This window comes from Theropithecus gelada, chromosome 8 (genome assembly GCF_003255815.1).
Source record: "Theropithecus gelada isolate Dixy chromosome 8, Tgel_1.0, whole genome shotgun sequence".
Taxonomy (NCBI): Eukaryota; Metazoa; Chordata; class Mammalia; order Primates; family Cercopithecidae; genus Theropithecus; species Theropithecus gelada.
This window is the reverse complement of record NC_037676.1, coordinates 87634056-87658356: the sequence shown is the minus strand read 5'-3', so window position 1 is coordinate 87658356 and position 24301 is coordinate 87634056. Positions and strand designations below refer to the sequence as shown.

General features: G+C 39.7%; 2 protein-coding genes across 7 annotated transcripts in view; one reads left to right on the top strand and one right to left on the bottom strand.

The window, feature by feature from the left end:
* The first annotated feature begins 1287 nt into the window (after positions 1 to 1287).
* On the top strand, positions 1288 to 7458 carry C8H8orf59 (chromosome 8 C8orf59 homolog). 3 transcript variants are annotated; one of them, XM_025394661.1, is made up of 5 exons: positions 1297 to 1413; positions 2365 to 2405; positions 4151 to 4267; positions 6922 to 7038; positions 7324 to 7458. In XM_025394661.1, the coding sequence occupies exons 3-5, from the start codon at positions 4154 to 4156 to the stop codon at positions 7393 to 7395; spliced, it is 303 nt and encodes a 100-aa protein (XP_025250446.1). In that variant the 5' UTR covers positions 1297 to 1413; positions 2365 to 2405; positions 4151 to 4153; the 3' UTR covers positions 7396 to 7458. The 3 variants fall into 3 exon arrangements, with proteins under 3 accessions (XP_025250445.1, XP_025250447.1, XP_025250446.1); XM_025394660.1 differs by lacking the exon at positions 2365 to 2405 and having other exon boundaries at positions 1288 to 1413; XM_025394662.1 differs by lacking the exons at positions 2365 to 2405; positions 6922 to 7038 and having other exon boundaries at positions 1288 to 1413; positions 7324 to 7453.
* The window catches only part of E2F5 (E2F transcription factor 5), a 47222-nt gene continuing 28363 nt past the window's right edge, over positions 5443 to 24301 (bottom strand). For 2 of the 4 annotated variants that reach the window (XM_025394656.1, XM_025394659.1), the window contains exons 2-8: positions 19194 to 19303; positions 18188 to 18349; positions 15668 to 15711; positions 14399 to 14463; positions 12487 to 12754; positions 9727 to 9774; positions 7440 to 8207 (exon numbers count right to left, since the gene is read on the bottom strand). In XM_025394656.1, the coding sequence (XP_025250441.1) occupies positions 8098 to 8207; positions 9727 to 9774; positions 12487 to 12754; positions 14399 to 14463; positions 15668 to 15711; positions 18188 to 18349; positions 19194 to 19303 (807 nt within the window). In that variant the 3' untranslated portion in view covers positions 7440 to 8097. Of the gene's footprint in view, positions 5528 to 7439; positions 8208 to 9726; positions 9775 to 12486; positions 12755 to 14398; positions 14464 to 15667; positions 15712 to 18187; positions 18350 to 19193; positions 19304 to 24301 lie in introns of those variants that run through there. The other 2 variants (XM_025394657.1, XM_025394658.1) reach the window with 2 other exon arrangements.

The window sequence follows — 24301 nt, the reverse complement described above, 5'->3', positions numbered from 1 at the left end:
ACAGAGCAGGAACACCGCCATCTCGGACAAACACCGCCACTTTTAAGTTCCAGCTCCCTTTCTAGCCCCGTGCATTTCAAGGAAATCACTTCTCCTCTAACCACAAGCAGATACAAAGAGCAGTCAGTAAAACACAGATAAGACAGCTCAGGCACAGAGTGAAGTAGGGGGAAAGTCTCTTGGGTAACTACCAAACCCTAGTAAAACAGTAGGCCTTAATAAGCACATTCCTTTCTCTTCAGGTGCACTAAGATAGGGAAGCTAAAAGCAGACTTTTAGCTGCCAGTATGCCTGCAGCTGCAGAAAGATGTATGGGAACAGACACATAACTCTCCCTCCCAGATAAGCACAACAAAGAGACACAGAAGCAGTCCAAGCCTCTGATAAACTCTCCCACCCTGAATCCTTAAAAACTCTTAGTCTGTAAGAGAGTGTGGCTCTGACCTAACTCGGCCAGCCGCCACTCTCAGGTTTATTTAAAATAAAACTGTCCCTGTCGACTATAAAGCCACCCTTCGTGCTTCTCTCCTCTTTATTTCTTACATCTACATTTGTTTGAAATCCAGCTTTTCCTATGACTTCGACAAAATAAATAGAGGCACATGTGAAAAGTTAGCTTTAATAGGGTTATTCTCTTGGAAGAACTGAGTCAATTTTCTTAAAACAGAAAAACCTAGACGACATTATGGGTTGAATGTTTTAAGTTCCTTGGTACCCGCTTTACTTGTATATTTTATATTGTGCCTGGTTTCTTGTGCCTCTGCAGTGCTGCCAAAAATTTTCTTTTTGAAACAAGGAAGCTGCAATGAGAAAAGCATTTCTAACTGGCAGTGCATTACAAATCTTCCTTTCGGAGATTATAGCTCTAGATCTTTTCCAACCTCAAGCCCTCTAACGTCAGCAGAGCCCTGGAAACCACCCAGAAGTGCACAGCGCCTCCTCCTGGGAGCGTGACAGAGTCAGCCGGGAGTTCGCGGCGGAGCGCTGACCTCCAGTGCGGCGGTCTTCACTGTGCAGTCACAGAAGCATCTCGGGAAGTTTCTGCACAAGTACCCACGCCAGGAAGGGGAGACTTGGCTGGCTCTATAATGTCCCGAGCTCGCTTGAGCTGAGGATAAGTCTGCAACACTGCGGAAGACAAGGGACGCTAATGAGACTGGACTTCCGAACCTCGCTTTATGGTAAACCTTGCTCGGTAGAGTTGGCTCTATGGGCGGGACTACGCCAGGTGGGTGGGAACCCGCTCTATGGGCGGGACTTCCGCCTGTGGGCGGGGCTCCGTTCGGCGGGCGGAGCTACGGCTCGTGAGCGGAATCGTGACTGGTTCATTCTCCCCGGAACTTCCTAGACGCCGTACGTGCCAGATGGTGTCTGCTGGAGCTTAGGAAGTTGCACGCAAGTATTAAATTTCTGGTGAGAGTTTAATAAATTAAGTTTTCTGGAGGGCTGGCGTGAAGTTTGTAGGGGTCGGGGTTGGATTGGGCCGGTTTCTTACCGCTGTGACCTGGAGACTCGGTTCCGTCGCGCTCTGCCTCAGGCAGCCGTACTGGGTAGCAGGCCCGAAACCCCGGTGCTTGTTGGGCTTTCATCTCCTGACAGGGTCCCAGTTTTGGGGCTGTATCTTTCATGATCAGTTTCCACGTGGTTGTCAGAGAATATCCCTCCACTCGCACACCCCCACTAATGTATTACTTTCTCCACGAACCTTGCTCAGGTCTACAGCTCTAGTAAACCTCTCCTCCACTTGTGTGCTGTCTGTGCATGGCCCTTGTGTATATGATAGGTAGTGTCATGTGTAATCTAATACCTATCATGTCTGTGTATGTTCCGTATATGTCCTGTCATTATGTATGTTCTATATATATTTTTTGTGTGTGAAATATAAGTTCTCTACCACACCTGGCATATAGCAGTTGATTAATATATACTAGATGAATGATTGGATTTTGGTTACTATTGTAATGATTTTTTAAAATTTTTATTTATTTATTTTTGAGACTGAGTCTCACTCTGTCGCCCAGGCTGGTGTGCAGTGGCGCGATCTCGGCTCACTGAAACCTCCGCCTCCTCGTGCCTCAGCCTCCCAAGTAGCTGGGATTACAGGCGCGCGTCACCACGCAGGGCTAGTTTTTATTTTTTTAGTGGAAACGGGGTTTCATCATGTTGGCCAGGTTGGTCTCGAACTCCTGACTTCAAGTGATCCGCCCGCCTCGGCCTCCCAAAGTGCTGGGATTACAGGCATGAGCCACCGCGCCCGGCCTGAAATGATTTTAGATTACTTCATTTGACGGATTTTATTATGTGTATTTTATTTTTTGCATCTTCTGTAATAACCATGTATTTTCTATGGCATTCTTTTTTAAGTAGGAGGAATACTGTTGGGGTTCAAAAGCATTGCTGTTTTAGTTAAGTAGTTCCTTAATTACTTACAATGTAGTAAGGCTACATTGAAGGAAGGTGCAAGGCTACGAGTGAGCAAAGGAAAAAAAGGAAGAATGTTCAAGATGTCTGTGCAAGAGAACAGTTAGACCAGGCTGGCTAGAGCAGGGTTTATAGAGACGTAGCAGCAGATTTAGGGTAGATTCAGCGTGCCAGTAATGTGCCAAGCCAAGGCACGTTGCCCCTTATACATTGGGAAGGTCGATCGCATAGCTTGGTGCCAGATAGCCACTGTGCAGATGGCTTAAGCCAGGGGTTGGCAGACTTTCTGTAAAAGGTCAGACACTAAATATTTTGGACTTTGTGGGTCATAGTTATAGCAGGAAAGCATCCATAGCAGCACGACTGAATGGATATAACTGTATTCCAATTAAAGTTTATTTTTTATTAATTTTTTTGAGACAGTCTTGCTCTGTCACTCAGGCTGGAGTGCAGTGGTGCAATCTTGGCTCACTGCAACCTCCACCTTCCGGATTCAAGCGATTCTCCTTCCTCAGTCTCCTAAGTAGCTGGGATCACAGGCATGTGCCACCACACCCAGCTAATTTTTCTATTTTTAGTAGAGACAAGGTTTCCCCATGGCGAGGCTGGTCTCTGCCTTCGCCTCCCAAAGTGCTGGGATTACAGGTGTGAGCCACCGTGCCTGCACTTGGCCTCCAGTTAAACTTTACTTACAAAGACAGGTGCTTGGCCTGATTTGGTCCATGGGCATAGTTTGACAAACAGTGGTTTGAACAAATGGACCTACGAACTTCAACAGTCACCCAGTCCTGAGCTAAGCAATACTATACCATGTTTTTGTATAGCTTTTATATTTATACATGAAGTGCAATACCACATAACGTTAGCTCTGATCTAGTCTGCCTGGCTGTAAGTCCTGGCATCTCCTGGTTATTGACAGTGTGACATTGGGCAGATTAACTTCTCTTTGCATCAGTGTTTTAATTTTAATCTTTAAAATGGGGATAATAGTACTTCTTAAAAAGGGTTGTTGTAAGGAGTAAATGAGTTAAAGCACATTAGTGTGCTTGTACATATAATAAAAGCTCAATACATGTTAACCTAATATTTTAAAAATTATTCCTCATATACATAATTAAAGGCAGATCTGAGAGATGTTTTAAGGTAGAATCTACTGGCTTAATACATCTCTAGCTACGGAGGAAAGACAGTATCCAACATTTCAAGGCAAGGGCCATTCACATAGAGGAAATATGGAAGTCATAAAAGTAATTTAAGGGAGAGAGGGAGGTAGGAAGTGGAGGATTAAGGACTGATTTTGATGGGATGCACAGGTGAGAAAGTGGGGAGAGTAAAGAGGAATAAAAAAGAAGTCAAGAAGGAGGCAGAATCAGTCTCTAAAGTATGATAGGAACCAGAATAGCACAGTAGTATATGGACTAACAGAAGGATGGGTACTGCTGAGAATAACAGTTATTGTGTTGATGATATTAATGAATTCAACCAGCAGATATTAATTGGATGCCTCCTATGTGCCCAGTACTGGGGATACAGGAAAGAATTAGATACATACTCTGTACTCAAAGAGCAGAAAATCTAGGAGTGAGAGACATGGAAATAATACATGCACCAACTTTAAAAATACGAGTAAGATGAAATTTCTTAGATTTAATTGGTACCTTTAAAAGCTTAAAATTGACTTATGGTTCATAAATGTGGGCAATTTAATTGAATTTGTTTTCTTTTCTAGACAATGGGCAAGAACAAATTAAGAGGGCCGAAGTCCAGGAATGTATTTCACATAGCCAGCCAAAAAAACTTTAAGGCTAAAAACAAAGCAAAACCAGTTACCACTAATCTTAAGAAGGTGAGTATTAGTTAAGCACTCTGACTTTATTGTTTACAAGCAAAGTGTCATTGTAAGCTACTGAACAACTGTATGCTATTACTTTTTAAAAAGGTTCTTAGTTTTTCCTAGAAAGGTAAGGACGGTTTCATGCATTTGTCTAAAAAAAAAAAAAAAGAAGAAGAAGAAAAATCACCTCCTTTTCTTGAAAACAAATGTTGAAAAGAAAAAAACATTTTAACTACAAATGTGTGAAGCTTCAATTTAATAGTTTTACTGAAGCATAGAACTCATTTAAAAACCATAGTATGGGAAACAGTTCTTATCTCTGAACTCAAATATAAGAATGTATTAATAGAGGCAAGACATGGGATGTCAGTGAGCACCCATTCTTTTTCTCCTCAGTAATTATCTCTTTGAAGACATCTGCAATTCAAACAAAAACCTGTAAAATGAAGATAAAAAATATTTATTGAAACGTACAATTTGAAAGGGGTTTCTTTCTTTTCTTTGTTTATATTTCAAAATACCTGAGAAATTTCTTCATTAAGATTAACTAGAATCTTTTAAGAAACATTTTTTAAAAAATGTTTTCAAGTTTCAGTAGTAGATGGAGTCAGCTCTCCAGGACTCAGTTTAATTATAATAGTCCATAGAAATCTAACATTTCATCTTTCAACTTGCATGAGCTAGCTGAGTTAAGCTTTTTGGTTGAATAGTTTTATGATTTTATAAATGCTAAGAATGAAATTAAGCAGATGATGGGGGTTTTGGGGATAACAGTTTACAAAGGATGGTCTTCATAGTTGACACATTGAAACCAAGACTAGAATGATAAAGAGCTAGGAAGTGTTGGGAGTGGTGGGTTTGAGGCAGAGAAATAGCAAGTGCAGAGGCCTTGAGCTAGGGAAAAGCTTGGTGTATTTGAGGAAGATTATTTTATTTGGACAGGAGGTACTAGAACTTTTATATATGCCACCAGGTAGGATCTAAGAGAGAGATCTATGGGTAGGTAGCATAAGGTGCAAAGGAGGTAAGGGTTTTGAAGGAGAAACTGTTTGGTAGCAGCAGTGAAGAACAAGAGCACCACCCCTACGTCTCTTATACTCAGAAGAGGAGGACTCCAAGGGAAGCTGTTGTCAGGGGTCTTCCATTAAGACAAGAAGGTCAAGGAAGGATTCCGAGATGTACTATTATGTTAGAAGGGACTAAAAGTATTTGATCCAGGTTTCTTGTATAGATGAGAGATAACAGCACTGTAGCCTAGAAAGATTTTGGTCACTGTAAGGATACAGGAAAAAACAAACTCAGTTTCTCTTATTCTCACTCTCATACAGTCACTCAACACTTCCAATACTGTATTTGTGGGGCGATTTCCCCCACACCTAACAATTCTGCAGATGAATCTTCAGCAGGCAGCAACTAGGTGTCTTTTAATTCAAATCTGACACTGCTGACCTGGAGATAGCATCAGATTCCACAGGTTGAGTCCTAAGCCTCTCTCCAACTTCCAGTGACAATCGCAAGCCCCAGATGTTTTACCTGTGCTTCTCACCAACCAGCTATAAATAAGGGTTCCCATGACCACCTCCTTGGGTTTGATTAATTTGCTAGAGCAGCTCACAGAACCCAGGAAAATACTTTTTTTTTTTTTTGAGACGGAGTCTCGCTCTGTCGCCCAGGCTGGAGTGCAGTGGCTGGATCTCAGCTCACTGCAAGCTCCACCTCCCGGGTTCACACCATTCTCCGGCCTCAGCCTCCCGAGTAGCTGGGACTACAGGCGCCCGCCACCTCGCCCGGCTAGTTTTTTGTATTTCTTAATAGAGACGGGGTTTCACCATGTTAGCCAGGATGGTCTCGATCTCCTGACCTCGTGATCCGCCCGTCTCGGCCTCCCAAAGTGCTGGGATTACAGGCTTGAGCCACCGCGCCCGGCCTATCAGGAAAATACTTTTACCAGTTTATTATAAAAAGTACTACAGAGGAGACAGATGCGTAGCCAGATGGAAGAGGTACAGAGGGCAAGGTACGTGGGAAGGCGCATGGAGCTTCCCTGCTCTCTCTGGGCATGCCACTCTCTAGGAGCCCGCATGTGTTCAACTATCCAGAAGCTCTTTGAACCCAGGTCTTTTGTAGATTTACGGAGGCTTCATTATGTAGGCATAATTCATTAACTCATTGGCCATTAGTGATGGGCTTAACGTTTATCCCCACTCCTCTCCCTGGAGCACAAAGTCCTAATCTTCTAACCCTGTGTTTTTTATCTGACCAGCCCTCTTCCTGAAGCTATCTAGAGACTCCCAGCTACCAGCCATCTCATTAGCATTCAAAAGACACTCTTATCCCTCTTGATACAATGATTTAAAAAGCTGTATGACAGGAAATGAGGACAAAGACTAAATATGTTTATCTTATTATGAATCACAATATCACAGTCACATATTTTGGCCTTCTGTATCAGTAAGTGTGAGGCATATCCACATAAATTCCATTTTTTAAAAACCAAAACCTTTTGTCTAAAATTTCCCAATAAGACTGTAAGAATTTTTGAGTGAATTATCCCTAATTTGTTGGTAAGAGTTTTTAGATTTTAGATTTAACAGGTTAAGGTTGAATATATCTTATCTTTAGTGGTTATGAGATCATAGATTAATGCTTTTTTTCTTTTTTAAAAGATAAACATTATGAATGATGAAAAAGTTAACAGAGTAAATAAAGCTTTTGTAAATGTACAAAAGGAACTTGCACATTTCTCAAAAGGCCCCTCAGTTGAACCTCTGCAGAAAGAACTGGTAAGCAGAAATCATTTGCTTTTCTTTTATGGCTAACAAATTGAGGCTAATAAATTAAACTCCAAGTTTTCAAAGCCTGTAAGTTGAGTGTAACTTTTAGTACTTGGCTCTCTAGTACTAGGCTCTCTAGTATTAATAGCATATTCAGACTCTAAAACATTGTCTGAATATGCAGATTTATTCTACTTCCAAAGATATGACTAGAAAAATTGAATGACAGATTATATAAGTCATTAGTCTGCTATTGTTGTCTACATTTTTAAATATAATACTTTCTCCTTTCAGATTCCTCAGCAGCGTCATGAAAGCAAACCAGTTAATGTTGATGAAGCTACAAAATTAATGGCTCTGTTGTAATATAGTGGTGATGCATCAAATTCTCCACAAAGACCAATAAATTAAATGTTTTATACAATTTTATTTTTAAAAATCTTGTTAATGTACAGGCATTGGCACATTTTAAAAACAAACTACATAAACAGATCTTTCCTATAACCTAGGAAAGTGGAATGTCAGAAGTCAACGAAATGTGATAAACTTAAAGTGCTAAAACAGAAGGCACTTCACAAAATCTGTTCACTGAAACAGTTATATATCCTCGTTTACATCCTTCACTTTACAAGTGGCAGTGAATGTCTGTTTGGATAGAAGGACATACAGAAATACAGGCAGTTTCGTGGCAGTAAAAATATAAGACAAACAAGTAATGAGCCCTTGGCCAACTTGTTTTTGATGACCTGTAGTGTCCTTTAACTTTCCTCTTATAAGAAGAAAAAACAGAAGGATTCACAATTAGAAGAAAAGTTGAAATCCAGAATATAATTACTTTTGGGAGTTGGGAGGTTTGTGGATATTCAATCACTTATCCCCTAAAGCAATCAGAGCCCTTTGTTTTTATGGTTGAAGTTTTGTGAAGTAAAGAAAGTATTAGGGAAGAACACTTCAGAATCAGTGAACTAAAAAAGGTGTTACATTCATTATTTTAAATACTTAGGTTATTAAGAAGTCTAAAATGTTACACAGTTAGAGGTAGATAACAGTCCCAAGTTTCCATGGAATCTAATAATTTAGTATCTGGACATCAAACAGATCACAAACTCCTTCATTATCATCTAAATTAAAGTTGTAGTCATCTGCCGGGGTAGGAGAAAGCCTTAAGAGAGGAAACACTGCAAACAAAAAACAAATTCATTGTTAAAGATGGTTTCTACATATGGTTAATGATCTTTAACAAAATACTCTCAAATACATCATTCCAAATTAAAGACTTGTGTAATGTGTATTTTAAAAGATTCTCATTTAGTAACAGTTTATACATTGATATTAGATTGAGAAATATAATTTTTTTTGGTTTTTTTTTTAGACGGAGTCTTGCTCTGTTGCCCAGGTGGGAGTGCAGTGACGCAATCTTGGCTCACTGCAAACTCTGCCTCCCGGGTTCACGCCATTCTCCTGCCTCAGCCTCCTGAGTAGCTGGGACCACAGGCACCCGCCAACACGCCCGGCTAAGTTTTTGTATTTTTTAATAGAGATGGGGTTTCACCGTGTTAGCCAGGATGGTCTTGATCTCCTGACCTCGTGATTTGCCCGCCTTGGCCTCCCAAAGTGCTGGGATTACAGGCGTGAGCCACCGTGCCTGGCCTAGAAGTTAAATTTTTTATTGGTTGCACTTACCACTAAGATAATATGACTAAAAGGCACTAATGAGGCCAGGTGCAGTGGCTTATGCCTATAATCCCAACACTTTGGGAGCCTGAGGCAGGTGGATCACTTGAGGCCAGGAGTTCGAGATCAGCCTGGCCAACAAACATGGTGAAACCCCTTCTCTACTAAAAATATAAAAAGTAGCCAGGTGTGGTGGCAGGCGCCTGTCATCCCAGCTACTCAGGAGGCTGAAACAGGAGAATCACTTGAACCCAGGAGGTGGAGGTTGCAGTGAGCTGAGATCGTGCCACTGCAGTCCAGCCTGGGTGACTGAGGGAGACTCCGTCTAAAACAAAAAACACACAACAAAACACTAATAAAAGTGCTTTGTTTGCCACTTTGCGAACAGAAGAATGAACTGGGCTTACAAAGTCTGCTGATGTTCTCTGCTTCTACATATATGTTTAGTACATCTCTAGTTACCATAACATTTGCTAACTTAACTGCTACCACTTCGTAGGTTTCTACTATATTGTTAGGAACTAGGACTCAGATCCAAGAACTTACAGGAGAGAAATTATTAAAGTAATTAGCATATTGTAGCTAACTGATATTTAATAATTTTTCAGGTTAGATGACAACATGGTTAATGTTAATACTAATTCAGTGACTTCATATTGGCAGCTTGAAATTGGTCAGGGTAGGGGTATTTACAAAAGCAGGTGTACAGATCATTTGCTGATTTAGACAAGTTATTTTACTCTTCTTGGGCCAAATCCTTCAGGAGTGGAAAGGGCTAACAGTTTATTTTCAATGAAGGTGAGAAGTATCCCCATATGGATTCCTTTCCCTCAAAATGCAAGTAAAGAAAAATAAATTCTGAAGGATGCCTATTACTTACTGTAAGTATTAAGGGAGAACTTTCATGAATCTTCATAGAAAAGCAGTTAGCAAATATATGTTCATTTCTTTTAAATCATGTTTCACTTATAAATTCCAAAAAAGCATTACTTTATGAGTTAGTAAAATTTTTAACCTACTTACCATCAGAAGACATTAACTCATCAATGATATCTCCACTAATAGATCCTGCTGGAAACAGTATCAAAGTTTTGTTACATTTCTGTTAACAGTAAAAGATACTTATATTTAAACAAAAGTAGTCACAGCAGCAGCTTGACTGACATGCACATTTATTTAAAGTACTAGTACTTTGTGGACAAGTTGTTTTCATGAGCACCTACTCTGTGCCTGGCATTACTTTTAAACTCCCAAACTCAAGACGAAGACCAAAAAACTCATTATCTGCCAGGCGTGGGGGCTCATGCTTATAATTCTAGTACTTTGGGAGGCTGAGTGAGGCGGATGGATCGCTTGAGCTCAGGAGTTCCAGACCAGCCTGGGCAACATGGCGAAACCCGTCTTTACAAAAAATATTTAAAAATTAGCCAAGCGTTGGTAGCACGTGCCTATAGTCCCAACTACTTGGAGGACTGTGGTGGAAAGATCACTTGAGCCCAGGAGGTTGAGGCTGCAGTGAGCTGAGATCGTGCCACTGCACTCCAGCCTGGCTGAGAAAGTGAAACCCTGTCAAAAAACAAACCAACAAACAAAAAACTCATCATCATTCTACCAAAACTGACTCAGTTTTACAGTCAGTAGTTTTAATTCTCCCAATTATTCAACCTTAAAACTTCAACATCACTTTCCATTCCTCCTGTTAAAAAGTTATCTCCAGATCTCACCCATCAAATGTTATTTTGTCTACAGTGTTTGTCAAATCTGTTCGTTATTTCTCTTCCTGATCTCACTGTAATCACTATTTTAGCCTTTTTATTTATTTATTTATTTTGAGACAGGGTCTCGCTCTGTCAGTCAGGCTGGAGTACATTAAGTGCTATCATGGTTCACTGCAGCCTTGACCTCCCAGGCTTGTAATCCTCCCACCTTGGCCTCCCTCCCCAGTAGCTGGACCACAGGCACACGTCACGATGCCTAGCTAATTTTTTTTTTTTTTTAGAGAGATAGGGTCTCACTGTATTGCTCAGGTTGGTCTCAAATTCTGGGGCTCAAGCAGTGTACCTGCCTCGACCTCCCAAAGTGTTGGGATTACAGGCATGAGCCCCACCACACTTAGCCCTTGTTTTAGCCCTAATGTTCTCAGCTATATAACTGCAAACATCTACAGTTTCCATCGCCTCTGAATTCTGCTTCCCAGGGCCAAAAGCATCTTTCCTAATCATATTCTGTGTGCACCATTAGAGGTAATTATGCTATTTCCTTGGTCACACATCTTCACTGGTTTATTGGATAAATGTCCTAACTACTCTGAAATTCAAAGCCTGCTCTAATTTGGCCCAAAATTACTTTCCTTAGTTAGGATTTCTAAATATGAAACAATAAAAACAGAATACTCACTTTTTAAAAATACTTTGTTGAAGCCAATGTGTTAATTGTGCCTAAGCTAACCCACGTAAAACCCATGTAAAGCTTGCCAGCTCTATATCCTAGATTGTACGCTTTTTAAGGATTACATTTTCTTTTTTTTTTTTTAAGACGGAGTCTTACTCTGTCACCCAGACTGGAGTACAGTGGCACGACCTTGGCTCACTGCAACCTCCAACTCCTGGGTTAAAGCAATTCTGCCTCAGCTTTCCAAGTAGCTGGGACTACAGGTGTGCACCACCATGCCCAGCTAATTTTTGTATTTTTTAGTAGAGACAGGGCTTCACTGTATGTTGGGCAGGCTGGTCTCGAACCCCTGACCTCAGGTAATCTGCCTGCCTTGGCTTCCTTCAGTGCTGGGATTATAGGTGTGAGCCACTGCGCCCAGCCAGGACTACATTTTCTATTGTGCATCCTAATGGCCTATTGTATAGACATATTTATAGGGGAAGGAAAGGAATAGATGTGGGCAAAAAGAAGCTAAAAAACATTCCATGTCCAGTTAGATCTTGTTAGTGTCACTTTTAACCTGTGAACTCCCATTTAGGCAGTGAGACACATCCTAGAGGTAAAATAAACAATTTGGATTATATACAGTATAGTTGTAAATTATCTGCAAGATGATATCTATATTGGCACAATTCATTCATTCATTCCCTAGTCACTGAGAAACTGCCTACCATGCTCCCTTTATTTGGAATCAGTAAGGTACTGCCAAATTAAGAGTTGCACTCTCTACTCCTGATACCCAGTGTGAATTGTTTTAGCTTTTTACAATTTCATAGATGAAACAACTGAGGAAAGTAAGATTTCCTACATAACTGGAATTGAGACCATTTATCAATTCTATAAAACTAAGCTTCCCAAATAAAAAGTATAACAAAGAATATGGAGAAACAAGAGGCATAAGTCACTGTGGTTTATACTAGTTTGATTTTTCTTAAAGGTAGTTGGAACATATTTCACTAATGTATCCTAGACTTAGTAAGAGATAAGAGAAGCTTACCAAGTAAACTTCAGGTGAAAGCTGACATCTATATATGCCACAAATGGAAAATTCCACACCCGACCTTGTGATAGGTTGCAGTCAAGCCAGTCAATACTTTGTTTCACCCAAAAAGTAAAACTATTGTATAAAATTATCTTCAGGCTATGTGAATAAGGTGTGTATGAAACAAATGAATATTGTGTTTAGACTTAGGTCCTATCCCCAAGATATCTTATTATGTATATGCAAATATTCCAAAATGTTGAAAGTGCTTGGGACATTTCTGGTCGCAAGCACTTTGGATAAGAGATACCCAACCTGTTTTTATATTTCTTCCTCTCTAACTTACAAAAGAAAGGCTCTGAACCCACCTGAAGATATTTCTGTAGCTGATGTCTGCTGCAGAGTCTGGCTTCTCTCAGAGACATGTTGCTCAGGCAGATTTTCAGTTGCCATGCTGGATTTCTGTGGAGTCACTGGAGTCAAGGACTGCGAGGAAGGCTGTGTGAGGTCATCAGGTGGGGGAACAGGAAAAACCACGGGCTTAGATGAACTCGACTCTTTATTTATAAGCAGCACATGGATAGGTCCTGAATGACTCTTTAGATTGATCTGGTATTTCTTTTGTCCATTCTGACCCTTTGAAATTATTGGGTATAAATAAATGTATAATTATTAACATTTCTAGCTAACTTAAGACAGTAAAATAAGACAGGCAAAGCTATTAGGGACTTACTAAATTCACATAACACAATAAAGTCATTAAGTCAAAACACAAAAGTAGAGACCTAGAGTAGAATGTAATTTTGAGGGCTCTAAACCACTAGTTTCTGAAAAGTAAGCTTTTCATAAATACTGATCATCAAAAACTCTGTTGTAGAATTCTGGCAACCGTCCGTTGTTACCATGTGTGACTACATAACATGTCAGGGCCCAGCAGTGCTCCAGGTATTCTCCATATACAGGAACTTTATCCCTTGGAGTTGGCCACCACAGATGTGATCATTTCAACATGCTTCACAGATCAAACTCTTTTTTTTCCTATCTGCAAGCAAAAGGACAACTAATTTCTCCTACAAAGAAATAAATATAACAGGCTTCCAGCTGAAAAAAGTAATCTGTATCCTGAGGCTTCAGACTCCAGTAATACAAATGCCTAAATGTAAACTTTTTGAATAAGGGGGTGGGGGAAGGAGGTAGATAATATAGTAATCTTTTTCTACTCCCTTTTTTGGTTATTGCTTTCAAATTAGTTTGTTTTTAAAAATCTGAATCTGAAAACAAAAATCATGAAACTCATTTATAGAGTCAGTAAATGTCTTTGACTTAATAAGCCAGACAATGTTTTGTAAAAGACCTAATTGAAAGGAATTGATTGTTGATACTTACATTGAACTTTTTCCTCAGTGGCAATTTTTATATCAGTTGTAGATGTGGTGGTGGTGTTTTGAGACAGAGTTTTGCTCCTGTTGCCCAGGCTGGAGTGCAATGGTACAATTTTGGCTCACTGCAACCGCTGCCTCCCAGGTTGAAGCAATTCTCCTGCCTCAGCCTCCCAAGTAGCTGAGATTACAGGCGTGCACCACCATGCCCGGCTAATTTTGTATTTTTAGTAGAGATGGGGTGTCACCATGTTGGTCAGGCTGGTCTTAAACTCCTGACGTCAAGTGATATACCTGCCTCGGCGTCCCAAAGTGCTAGGATTACAGGGATGAGCCACTGCGCCCAGCCCAATGTGGTCATTTTAACTGATTTTTATAGATTATTGGCCATATCATTAGTCATTTCTTGACATCCTCTAACTTAAAAAATTCAAATTTAAAATAATAATCAAAATGTTAAATCATTTGGTTACTTGGGGATAGATATCTTAGGGATAGGACCCAAGTCTAAACACAAAATTCATTTGTTTCATACACACCTTATTCACATAGCCTGAACATAATTTTATACAATAGTTTTACTTTTTGTATGAAACAAAAATCACTTGTTAAAGCATTTTGATTACTTTTTAAAAATTGACTTTATTTGAGCTAAATGATACCAATAAATGACTAAGGATATAGTCAATAATCTTTAAAATCATTTATGATTGATTTAGTTCTGTAATTTTACCAAGGTATTAAAGACATACAAATTCAGGTATCAATACTTGCAGATAAAAACTTGAGTAACTCAAAAGTGTTTACACAATTAGCTCACATTCAGCTAAAGAAAATATATTTATCCTTCTTGAGACAGTAGATCCATTTTTCCCACTTATATAAAAGTTATCCTACATACCATTTCTGGAATGGGTACCTCCAGTTGTGTACCAGAAGGTGCCTGAATGGCCAAAAGTGTATCACCTGATCAAAAAAATAAATATAAAAAGTTACATAAAATACTGTTGATCATGGAATACAATGGCAAGAATGTGGACTCTGGAATCAGAATGTTTGGTTCATCCCAAACTAGGTGACCTTGAGCTTTGTTTTTCAATTCTATAAAATGGGGGACACACAACCTCCTGCATAGATGTATTTTGAGCATTAAATGAGATAATAGGTGTATAAGTATTATACATGGGTTAGGTATATGATTCTCATTAACAAATTCAGCTCAAGTTGATTTTGCTGTCACTAAGACTCCTGTAACTACAAGTCTGAGATTCTTAAAACCATTTAGCCTCAATTAAATAACACTGTTCATTGGATTGAGGATACTGGATATTAGGTATGAGACAGTGAAATGTTGAGCTTAAATGAATTTATTATTTTTGAAGCCAAATTCTACAACAAATCTCTGTTGAGTTGCAGATTAACAGAACTCTCAGCAAACTTCCTTTAAAAACTCAGGAAATACAGTGGTAAAATAGAACAATAGGCCCATATGTATTTCCAATGTAGTCTTACATATCAGATTCTGCTTGATGAGGTACTTGGCTTTTTTAAATAGGTGGATAATAACACAAATTTAAATATGCATAATTTCATTTTACTTGTGCTGTAATTTTGGGAACACACACCCCCATTTTAGTTATATTAATAACTATAATTACTAAAATGATATTGTTATTTTTAAGGAGAAAACACAGGGGCAGCAAATTGCATAGGAATAGGTTTCCTGGTTATAAGATAGATTCACCTAATTCTTTCCTCATGGTTTCTTTGGGTTTCATTTGTGACCAGCATACTTACTGCATATAGTTTCATAAACAGTGCTGATGAGAACCATGTTCTAGTTCAAGTCTGGTCACTAACTCTGTGACTGTGTGACAATGACAGTTGCTTAATCCCACTCTGATTTAGCTTGCCCTCTGCCCCTGCCTCCTTCCCCTTCCACATACAGTTGATCCCTACCAGTGGAGCTAATGAAGTGAATGCTGTGAAAAGCAGCTATTCTCATGAAAACAGAAACAAAAGCAGCCTATCAATACACAGCACGGTGCAGTGAGACACAATGTCCACAACTTCTGAAAATAATGACAGGATGAAGACACGGAATTCTGAATCACTTCACTGAATAGGTTAAGGAGAGGAAGAATGCAAGGAAAAGTCTAATGGTACTTACCATTAAAGCAATTACAGATGTCTTCATGAGTTACATAGGAAAATGTACTGTCGTAGGAGTTAAGGAACAACATTTATATCAAGCCCTAGGCATTTAAATTAAGGTAATACATCTGAAGGTCAAAATAACTAAATGACCATATGCACAGAGGGACTGCCACACATGGACAGATAAAAAAAGAAATCTAGTCTAGCAACGTAAAGACAATCACAATCAAAGGAGTTCCTATCCTTTGCTCTTAGAAGAAGCCATTCTGATTGTGACATTTGAGGACCCTTAGGAGAGAGATGGAAAGCAGTGCACATTCTTCATGGAGGCAAGGGCTTCTGGGGGAAGGGAATGATGGGGAAAAGGAGGTCATCAGCAACCATATCAGCTTCCACATCAGGAATTTTCTGTGATTGTTGATTTTTGTTCTTGTATTAAATGGTCAGGTACAGCCACAAGAGGACACAGAGGAAAGGAAAGGCTCAGAAAAGCAAAGTATTATACCCAGGTCCTAGTGATGGGAGGCAAGGCAGGCTACTCAGGGCCACGTGGTTAAGACACCAGGGTGGTTAGGAGGCAGAAGACAGGAGCGGGAGGAAAGCATTAGCCCAGAGCTTTTATTGGGGTTTCCTTGGGAAAAGAAATGCAGGGTGGCCAGTCATGGTGGCTCACACCACCCAGCACTTTGGCAGGCTGAGGCGGGTGGATCACTTGAGGTCAGGAGTTCAAGACCAGTCTGCCCCTGTGCACAGAGGGACTGCCACACATCGACAGATGAAAAAAGAAGTCGAGTCTATAAATGGTGAAACCCGTCTCTACTAAAACACAAAACTTAGCAGGGCATGGTGGCAAGCGCCTGTAATCACAGCTACTCCAGAGGCTGAGGCAGGAGAACTGCTTAAACCCAGGGGGTGGAGGTTGCAGTGAGCCGAGATCGCGTCACTGCACTGCAGCCTGGGCGACAGAGCAAGCCTCTATTTCAGGGGAGAAAAAAAAAAAAGTGCGGGGCGGGGAGGACATTTCGATTAGCTAGTTTGGATAATTTTGTTTTGAGATGGAGTTTGCTCTGTTGCCCAAGCTGAACTGCAGTAGTATGATCTTGGCTCACTGCAGCCTCTGCCTCCTGGGTTCAAGCAGTTCTCCTATGGCCTCCCTGGTAGTTGGGATTACAGGTGCACATGGCCATGCCCAGCTAATTTTTGTACTTTTAGTAGGGACTGGGTTTCACCCTGTTGGCCAGGCTGGTCTCGAACTCCTGACCTCAGGTGATCCACCGACCTTGGCTTCCCAAAGTGCTGGGATTACAGGCGTGAGCCACTGTACTTGGTCTAGTTTGTATAATTTTGGTGGGTTCTGAGCTATGCAGGTAGTCCCTAGTTGTCTGGTACCTGGCCCTGGGATGATTAAGGCAGAAGAATATTGCCACCTGGGTGTATGGGCTGGAGAGAGGAGGTCTGGACCTGGACTGGTTAGTTTATATCAAAGGGATGCTTCTGGCTGAGCCCTTGCTGTTTCTAAGAAGTGGCTAGTCCTGGGATGGGCAGTCTTTCCTCAGCCAGAAAGGTTTATTGAGACGTCAAAATACCGTAATATACAGAAAATTTTGTATGTATCACACATAATCATGGTTGGTGCATTGGGAATGGCCAGCATCTTGTAAAGCAGGGCAGCAAAGTCCAAGATAAAATAGATCAATGGCTTTTGAATTTCAGAGCTCCACAGAACACAGCTTGAAAACTCCCATTGTTCTCCAACTGTTAAGGGGCTCTGATCCATAGAAAGGAAATAACAAATGAGATCATGGACTTGTTCACCAAATACATGAAAATGTGAAAAGTAAATTATATTGTATACATTAGTCAAAATTTCATGAGGTGCTACAAGGTAAAATATGGTTAGTTTCCTTATGAGTACAGGTAAGTTTATAAACTAAGAGAATCACAGATATCTAAGAGAAGACAGTGGTTTGTAAGAAACACATGGATATATCAATAATGTTTTCCCCCAATATATGATAGGCACACATGACTTAGACCCCTGTTCTCCAGCAGGAACTATTTTGGGGTTCATATTAGGCAGAAAGTATCAAGTATTGATTGTGGGCCCATGATATCTCATCTTTAAATGAAAAGTTTTCAAAACTTTGAGAGCTGCTGAATTTTATACTTCAGAACACTGAACATAATTATTTAAAAATACATATGTACTTAACAATGGCTTCTAATATTCACAGATCTCCTAAGCACACTGGCTAGCATACCGCATTCTATCAATAGGTAGACCAAAAGTCGATTAATCTCTTTTTCTCCCTCGGTGCACCACAGGAATAATGCTAATGGATCTGTACTATATCACTTAAAAATGTAACATTTAAAAAATATTAGTATATATTATAAGAATATCATAAAATTAAAATGTTATATTTACTTATAAAACTGTCTAAAAACAAAGTGAATGATCTTCAGACTGAAATAATTTATACATACATATTCCAAAGCTATATGTATATGCATAACTTATTTAAAAGGATATCTATTATTAATGGAATCGTCCATCACATTTTTGATGCTTTGCTGTAGCCACAACTTCTGCTGATCAAGTTCTCTTTCCTTCAGTTCTAGATCTTCAATTTCAGCTTTAAGATATCTTAATCTATCTATGACTTCTTTAGTATTACAGCCAGCACCTACACCTCTTAAAAACATATGAGAATTAATATCCTCAGTATCAGATCTAGGTTAATATCACTTAATTTTTACTGTAATAAAACTGACTTATTTAGTAATATATTCAAGATAGAAGTCTTTGCACTCTTAAAATCAAGCACTAAAAATGTTAAAAATTTTAAACACCGTACCTCTTGCTTAGAAAATTTATTGACAGGAACAACCAAATTATAAAAATTCTCAATCTTCCCTACAATGTTTTTTTGTCATCTGGAAGGCCAGACTGGTTGGTGACTGGGTGCCAAAAGTGTGCGCTCAGCAGTCACACCTAGCAGTCTCAGGATGTGACTGAGGTGCTGGTAAAATAAATTACAACCTTTTAATGTTTTGGTGGAATTTTGGCTAAAACAAAACAAAACAAAAACGATAGTCAAAGGGGACACATTAGAAGAACAGAAATTGTTTGTTACATTCAAACGTATAACCAGGCCACAATTAATGACAACATGCATTTCAATCAATTACTATTTACAAAGTACAAATTCCTATGAAAGTAGTTCTTGCTCTCAAGGATGGGTCAAGACTTAGGAAGAGGTTAATACAAGATAGTATGCAATGTGTGCCAAATGAGTAATACCTCGAGGAAGAAAGTAAGATTTGAACTTTAAGAGTGAAAATCCAACATCCAAGAGAGCAAGGGAACACCCCAACACAGGAGTGACAAAGAGGTCCAGAGAGGGTGTTCAGGGACAGCTGAGGGGCCTAGCTGAAACAGAAGATTTGAGAGAGATAAACATTGGGAAGGTCAAATTTTACAGAGCATTGAGAAGAAAAATAAAGATTTCAGAAGAGGGTGCTGGTTTGCAACTTACTTCCACTGGATACTGTTTTTTGACTTTTTTTCAATCAAGTCAATTCCCTCTAAGACATTGGTGATATCATAAATTCTCCTTTTTTGCCTCACAGCCAAAGTATCAGCAGCCTGTTTAGGAAAGACAACGAGAACAGTGAAATAAAGGGCAAGTCATATTTTAAAGCCAAAAAGGGTTGATTATTAAGTCCACAGCAAGTCCAATCTCAAATTTGACCCAGTCAGTTGCTTGGGGACAATAGCTAAGCATGTTCAAAGCATCTCCCAAACATTGCAAATACCAAAGAAAGTATTCCATTTAAAAGCCAGCAGATGTTGGAACAGAGAAAGAAATTAAGGTCATGACACAAAGCCTGCAAAAATAAAAGAACACAATAAGAATACTTTGTGTCACCTTATGGACTAATCCTGAGGAGGAGCTACTAATTGCCTATCCATGTCACCTCCTATCTTATTTCTGTGTTCATAAACAGTCTCATCTAAAGATGCATTATTTATTTTTTAAATTTTAAAGAATTACATCTCAGCAATTTACTTTGGTAATTAAGACACTTGGAAATTCTGAACTATATGTACACTCATAATACCTTAAAGTCAATATCTACATTTTTAAACTCATAATGAAAACAGAGGAATGAATCATGCCATCCTAACACAAAGCCCATCAACAAGAAATCAGAATCAATAGCTCAAGATTGCACTAGCAGCTGTTATACAAAAACTTGGTAGTTGCATTCACATTAGATAAGATCAATGAAAACAACATATGCTATCATGTTATGAATTAAACAACACTGTACAATTCTTCTGATTAGTTCCAATTCACATTTTTGATGTTTGTTCTCAGAAGAACAAAGAGAACCTCAAAGGAGTTTTCAGAGTGGATTAGACAATAGCCTGTTTTGAATGTGGAGCCACATTTTAAGATTCATGGTAGTTACAAATATTTATGTCTCTACTGACAATTTTCAGCACATTATCTAAAATATCTAAATGAACAGGATTTAGTTTCACATAATTGGTTAATAGCTCTCCCAGAGAGCATCACTACTTTCTTCATTCTGTAAAAACCTAGCTCAGCACAGTGTTTGCAATCTGGACCTGCCTTCCCCCTGGAGCAGGTGCAACTGACAGCTATACTCACTGTACAGGCATTTGGGATCTAGAGAGAAATGTCAGTTCTCTCAAACCCATTTTTTTGTGTGTGCCACCAAAACCCCCAGGTTACTACTGTCCCATCATTCAGGTCTTCCTCAGGAAGGGGATTCATGCCTCAGCGGACCAGGAGAGTAAGCAGGATGTGGCAGAAGGAGGAAAAACTGGATGGTGGGGCTCTTTGTTCTCCAACTCTAACTTGGCTCTGTCCCTTCTAGAGAACCAGAAAATTAACAGTAGGACTAGCCATGGTTTGTTTCATTGATACTTTCTTCCCTTGTACTTAGCAATTCCATTCTTGTTTCATCTACCTTCATAGAATTTTTACTCTCAACTTCGAGGCTGTTTTTATGAAGAACAATAGACGACTGCAAAATTAACGGTACAAATCTGAAGCTGAGGTTTCATTTCTCACTTTCCTCTCTCTAGAGAAGTAACTCAGAGAACTCCAAGCCATGGCTCTGTGTTATTGGTATCTATGTACTCACAAAAGCGTTCACAGCCATAGCAACAGCACACTGGTTTTGGTATCAGAACATGTTTGTATGAACCAGACCACAAGAGCTAGCCTAGGTCATTAGGCAAAGTGCCATGAGATTTAACTTGTAGCTCAAAGTTTTAAAAAGGTGTCTTGTTTATCATTTATATTTATTACTGCTTAACAATCACAACATTTAAGCCCATTTTCTAAAACTAAACATTATTTCTCAAATACTTTACTATTTAAGTATGTAAACCTATAAATGACTAACATGTACAGATCATATGTAAAAGAATCTCCAGGAGGCTTTTATTTTAGAAAGTCCCATCATTCTTTTTTTTTTTTTTTTTTTTTTTGAGACAGTCTCCCTCTCTTGCCCAGGCTGAAGTGCAGTGGTGTGATCTTGGCTCACTGCAACCTCCACCACCCGGGTTCAAGTGATTCTCCTGCCTCAGCCTCCCAAATAGCTGGGACTACATGTGTGTACCACCACGCCTGGTTAATTTTTGTATTTTTAGTACAGATGGGCTTTCACCATGTTGGCCAGGCTGGTCTCGAGCTCCTGACCCCAGATGATCCACCGGCCTCGAACTCCCAAAGTGTTGGGATTACAGGCATGAGCCATGGTGCCCAGCCAGTCCCATCATTCTTAAGAAATTCTGAAGCTAAACACACTGAGATCCAATCCCAGGGCTGCCACTTCCTATCTTCAGCTGGCCTCATCGTATGCTCACTAAGCCTCATTTCCTTTTTCATAAAATGGTATAACATATACTGAAAGGAGTATTGTGGGAGTTAAACTGGATAATCTTAGCACAAGGTCTACTGCATAGTGATTACTTAAATATTGGCTAGTCAGCCTCATCATCAAATACAGGTTGAAACGGATTGCGGGTAAGATTGTGTGTAAGATTGGTTAAAGTTTGTGTGTATACAGACCTACCTTGTTTTATATAGTGTTTGAAAAAGTTGTGTGTGAATTCTTTAAAAACTAATTTGGGGCTTAAATACCTAACAGAATCATACCACGAATCTCCACCACCACCACCACCATCACCACTACCTTACTCCGTTCATTTAACACCAAAATGTTCCAGGCTTGGTTCTGGGTCTTAAAGATATAGTTGTGACAGAACAAAGTCCCTGCCCTCAAAGAAGGGAGGGAAGTTAATAATATACAAATAATTATGTTTGGAGAGAATGCAGGCAAGAGGAAGGTGCTATATCTAATAGGATTTTCAGGGAAAAAGCTCTCTGACAAGGTGATATTTGAACATTTGAATGGAGTAGGAGACCCCTGTGAATGTTTGGTGGCAGAACATTCTGGGCAGAGGAAGCAGCAAGCACAAAGGCTTTGAAGTGTGTGGGGTCCTTAGCTCCTTCAAGGAGAGGCAGGCAGGCCAGTGTGGCAGAATAATGAGAGGGAAAATGGAAAAAGGAGATATAGACAGGAAAGGAGACCAACAAGAAGGCGATGGCAATAATCCATGCAGGAGATGGTGGTGGTATGGAGGGGTAGCTATGAAGATGGTGAAAAATGTTAATATTCTGGATATATTTTGAAGGTACGGCAAGCAGCAGGTCTCTAGAGAGGAATCAGAAATTACTTCAGTTTTTGATAAGAGCAATTACAGATAAGGTAAACTACAGAAGGAACCAGTTTGGGGCACTGGAAATAAAGAAACTGGCCTTGGACCTTCTGACATCCATGGGGAGAAATCAAGGAGACCACTGGACATGAGAGTGTGTGGCTTAGGGGAGAGATCCAAGCTGGAAATATAAATTCCGTAGTCTTCAGCAAATAGACATTTTACAAGAGGGAATACACTAGTTTGATACAGGAGGTGAGCATAGAAGGGAAGGTTAAGAACCAGCTCTCGGGAAATGTAAGGTCTAGGAAATGAGGGAGCAACCTGCCACTGAAATCAGAAGAAAAGCAGAAAGTGTGGGGTCTCGGAATCCAAGGAAAGAAAGTGTAAGAAAGTGTGACCATGTCAAGTACTGCTATCACAGCAAGTTAGAATTGATCAGTGATTTGCCTTTGGAAAGATCATGGGTGACCTTGATCAGAGCTGTTTTGGCAGAGAGGTGGGGCTGAAAGTCTTAATGGAGAAATTTCAAGAAAGAATGGAAAGAAAGCTAGAGTAGACAACTCTTGAAGAGTTCTGCTGCCAAGAGGAAAGGAGAAATGGGGCAATATTTTTAGGGAACTATGGGGTCTCCAGGAAGTTTTTTTTTTTCCTTTTAAAGATGGGAGCTATTTCAACATGTGAGTATGCTGATAGGAATGATCTGGTAATAAAGAAGGAAGAGGAATCATTAACAATGCAGAAGAGAGAAGGGACGACTGCTCGAGATGGCCATAAGTAGGCAAGGCGGGATATGAATTCAATAAGTGAGGATTGGCCTCAGATAATAACAGGGTATATTAATAACTGAAGTCCAGCAGAGTACCTGGGTACAGATATAGGTACATTAGTAGACCAGGTAGGGAGAAAGGTTAGACATTTCCTTCTGGTTGATTTTTATTCTCTCATCAGCATTGGGATGGGGGAGAAAGGAAAGGAGCCATTAATGGTTGAGAGGAGAGGAGAAAGTGCAAAATATTCATATAAAAAAGCAAGACAATAGGTAGCATGGAAGGAATGCTGGACAGCACTACTGGCCCCTTTGTAGTTGGCGATCATGAATTTAAAGTGAGACCTATCAGCATTATTTTCCATTTTCCTCCAGCCTGGACAGCTGTCTGGGTGCAGACAAGGGGTAGGTGGAGAGCAAAGCAAGTCACCATTCTCATCCCATGCTTGCCACTGTAACTGTTGAATACGTATATGCATGTCTTAATCACATTTACTTTAAAAGGCTACATTTACTCTCATATGATTTTACCTATACAGCCATAAAGGAAGCATCTAATTGTATCACATTAACTCAGTTTACAGAAAAACAAACAAAAATATTCCTCTGAAAGAATTATATCTCCCCTCCAAATATTAAATCCTGTTCTAAAAATATAACCAAAGGTGAACAAAGCAATGTCTATAGGTGGAATAAAATTAAAGCTTGCAATGCTTCTAAGAGGTGCTCAAGACAAATGAACCAGGAAAGCTGAGACAGGTAGTCCATAAGTGCTAAAAACGGCTTTAATAATCATGAGGCCACATCCCTTCATTTGAACAAATGAGCCCACTAAGACTCGGTGTTAACTCTGGATAGGGAGAGACATTATGTGGTAGCTTTATTTGAGTTAGGGTTAGCTGAGGCTCATTGGCTCAGGGTTGTTCTTCTGGTGGACCACGATGTTGTATTAAAAAGGCTAATACCAAAACAATAATAGGAAACACCCTGTCTTTCAGGTTCTCCACGCAAAGCAGGTACTTTATTTGCTGTCTTCCAAAATCACAAGAGTCAATACATGTACACTCAATAGTTTAGCTACTGTGATTCAGAAACTAACACTACAATGAAGCAGG

Bases quoted from the DNA above. Each gene is read 5' to 3' on its own strand.
- C8H8orf59 (XM_025394660.1), top strand. From the start codon at position 4,154: ATGGGCAAGAACAAATTAAGAGGGCCGAAGTCCAGGAATGTATTTCAC. The intron at 4,268-6,921 runs GTGAGTATTAGT...CTTTTTTAAAAG, and splicing joins TTACCACTAATCTTAAGAAG to ATAAACATTATGAATGATGA. The intron at 7,039-7,323 runs GTAAGCAGAAAT...TTCTCCTTTCAG, and splicing joins AACCTCTGCAGAAAGAACTG to ATTCCTCAGCAGCGTCATGA.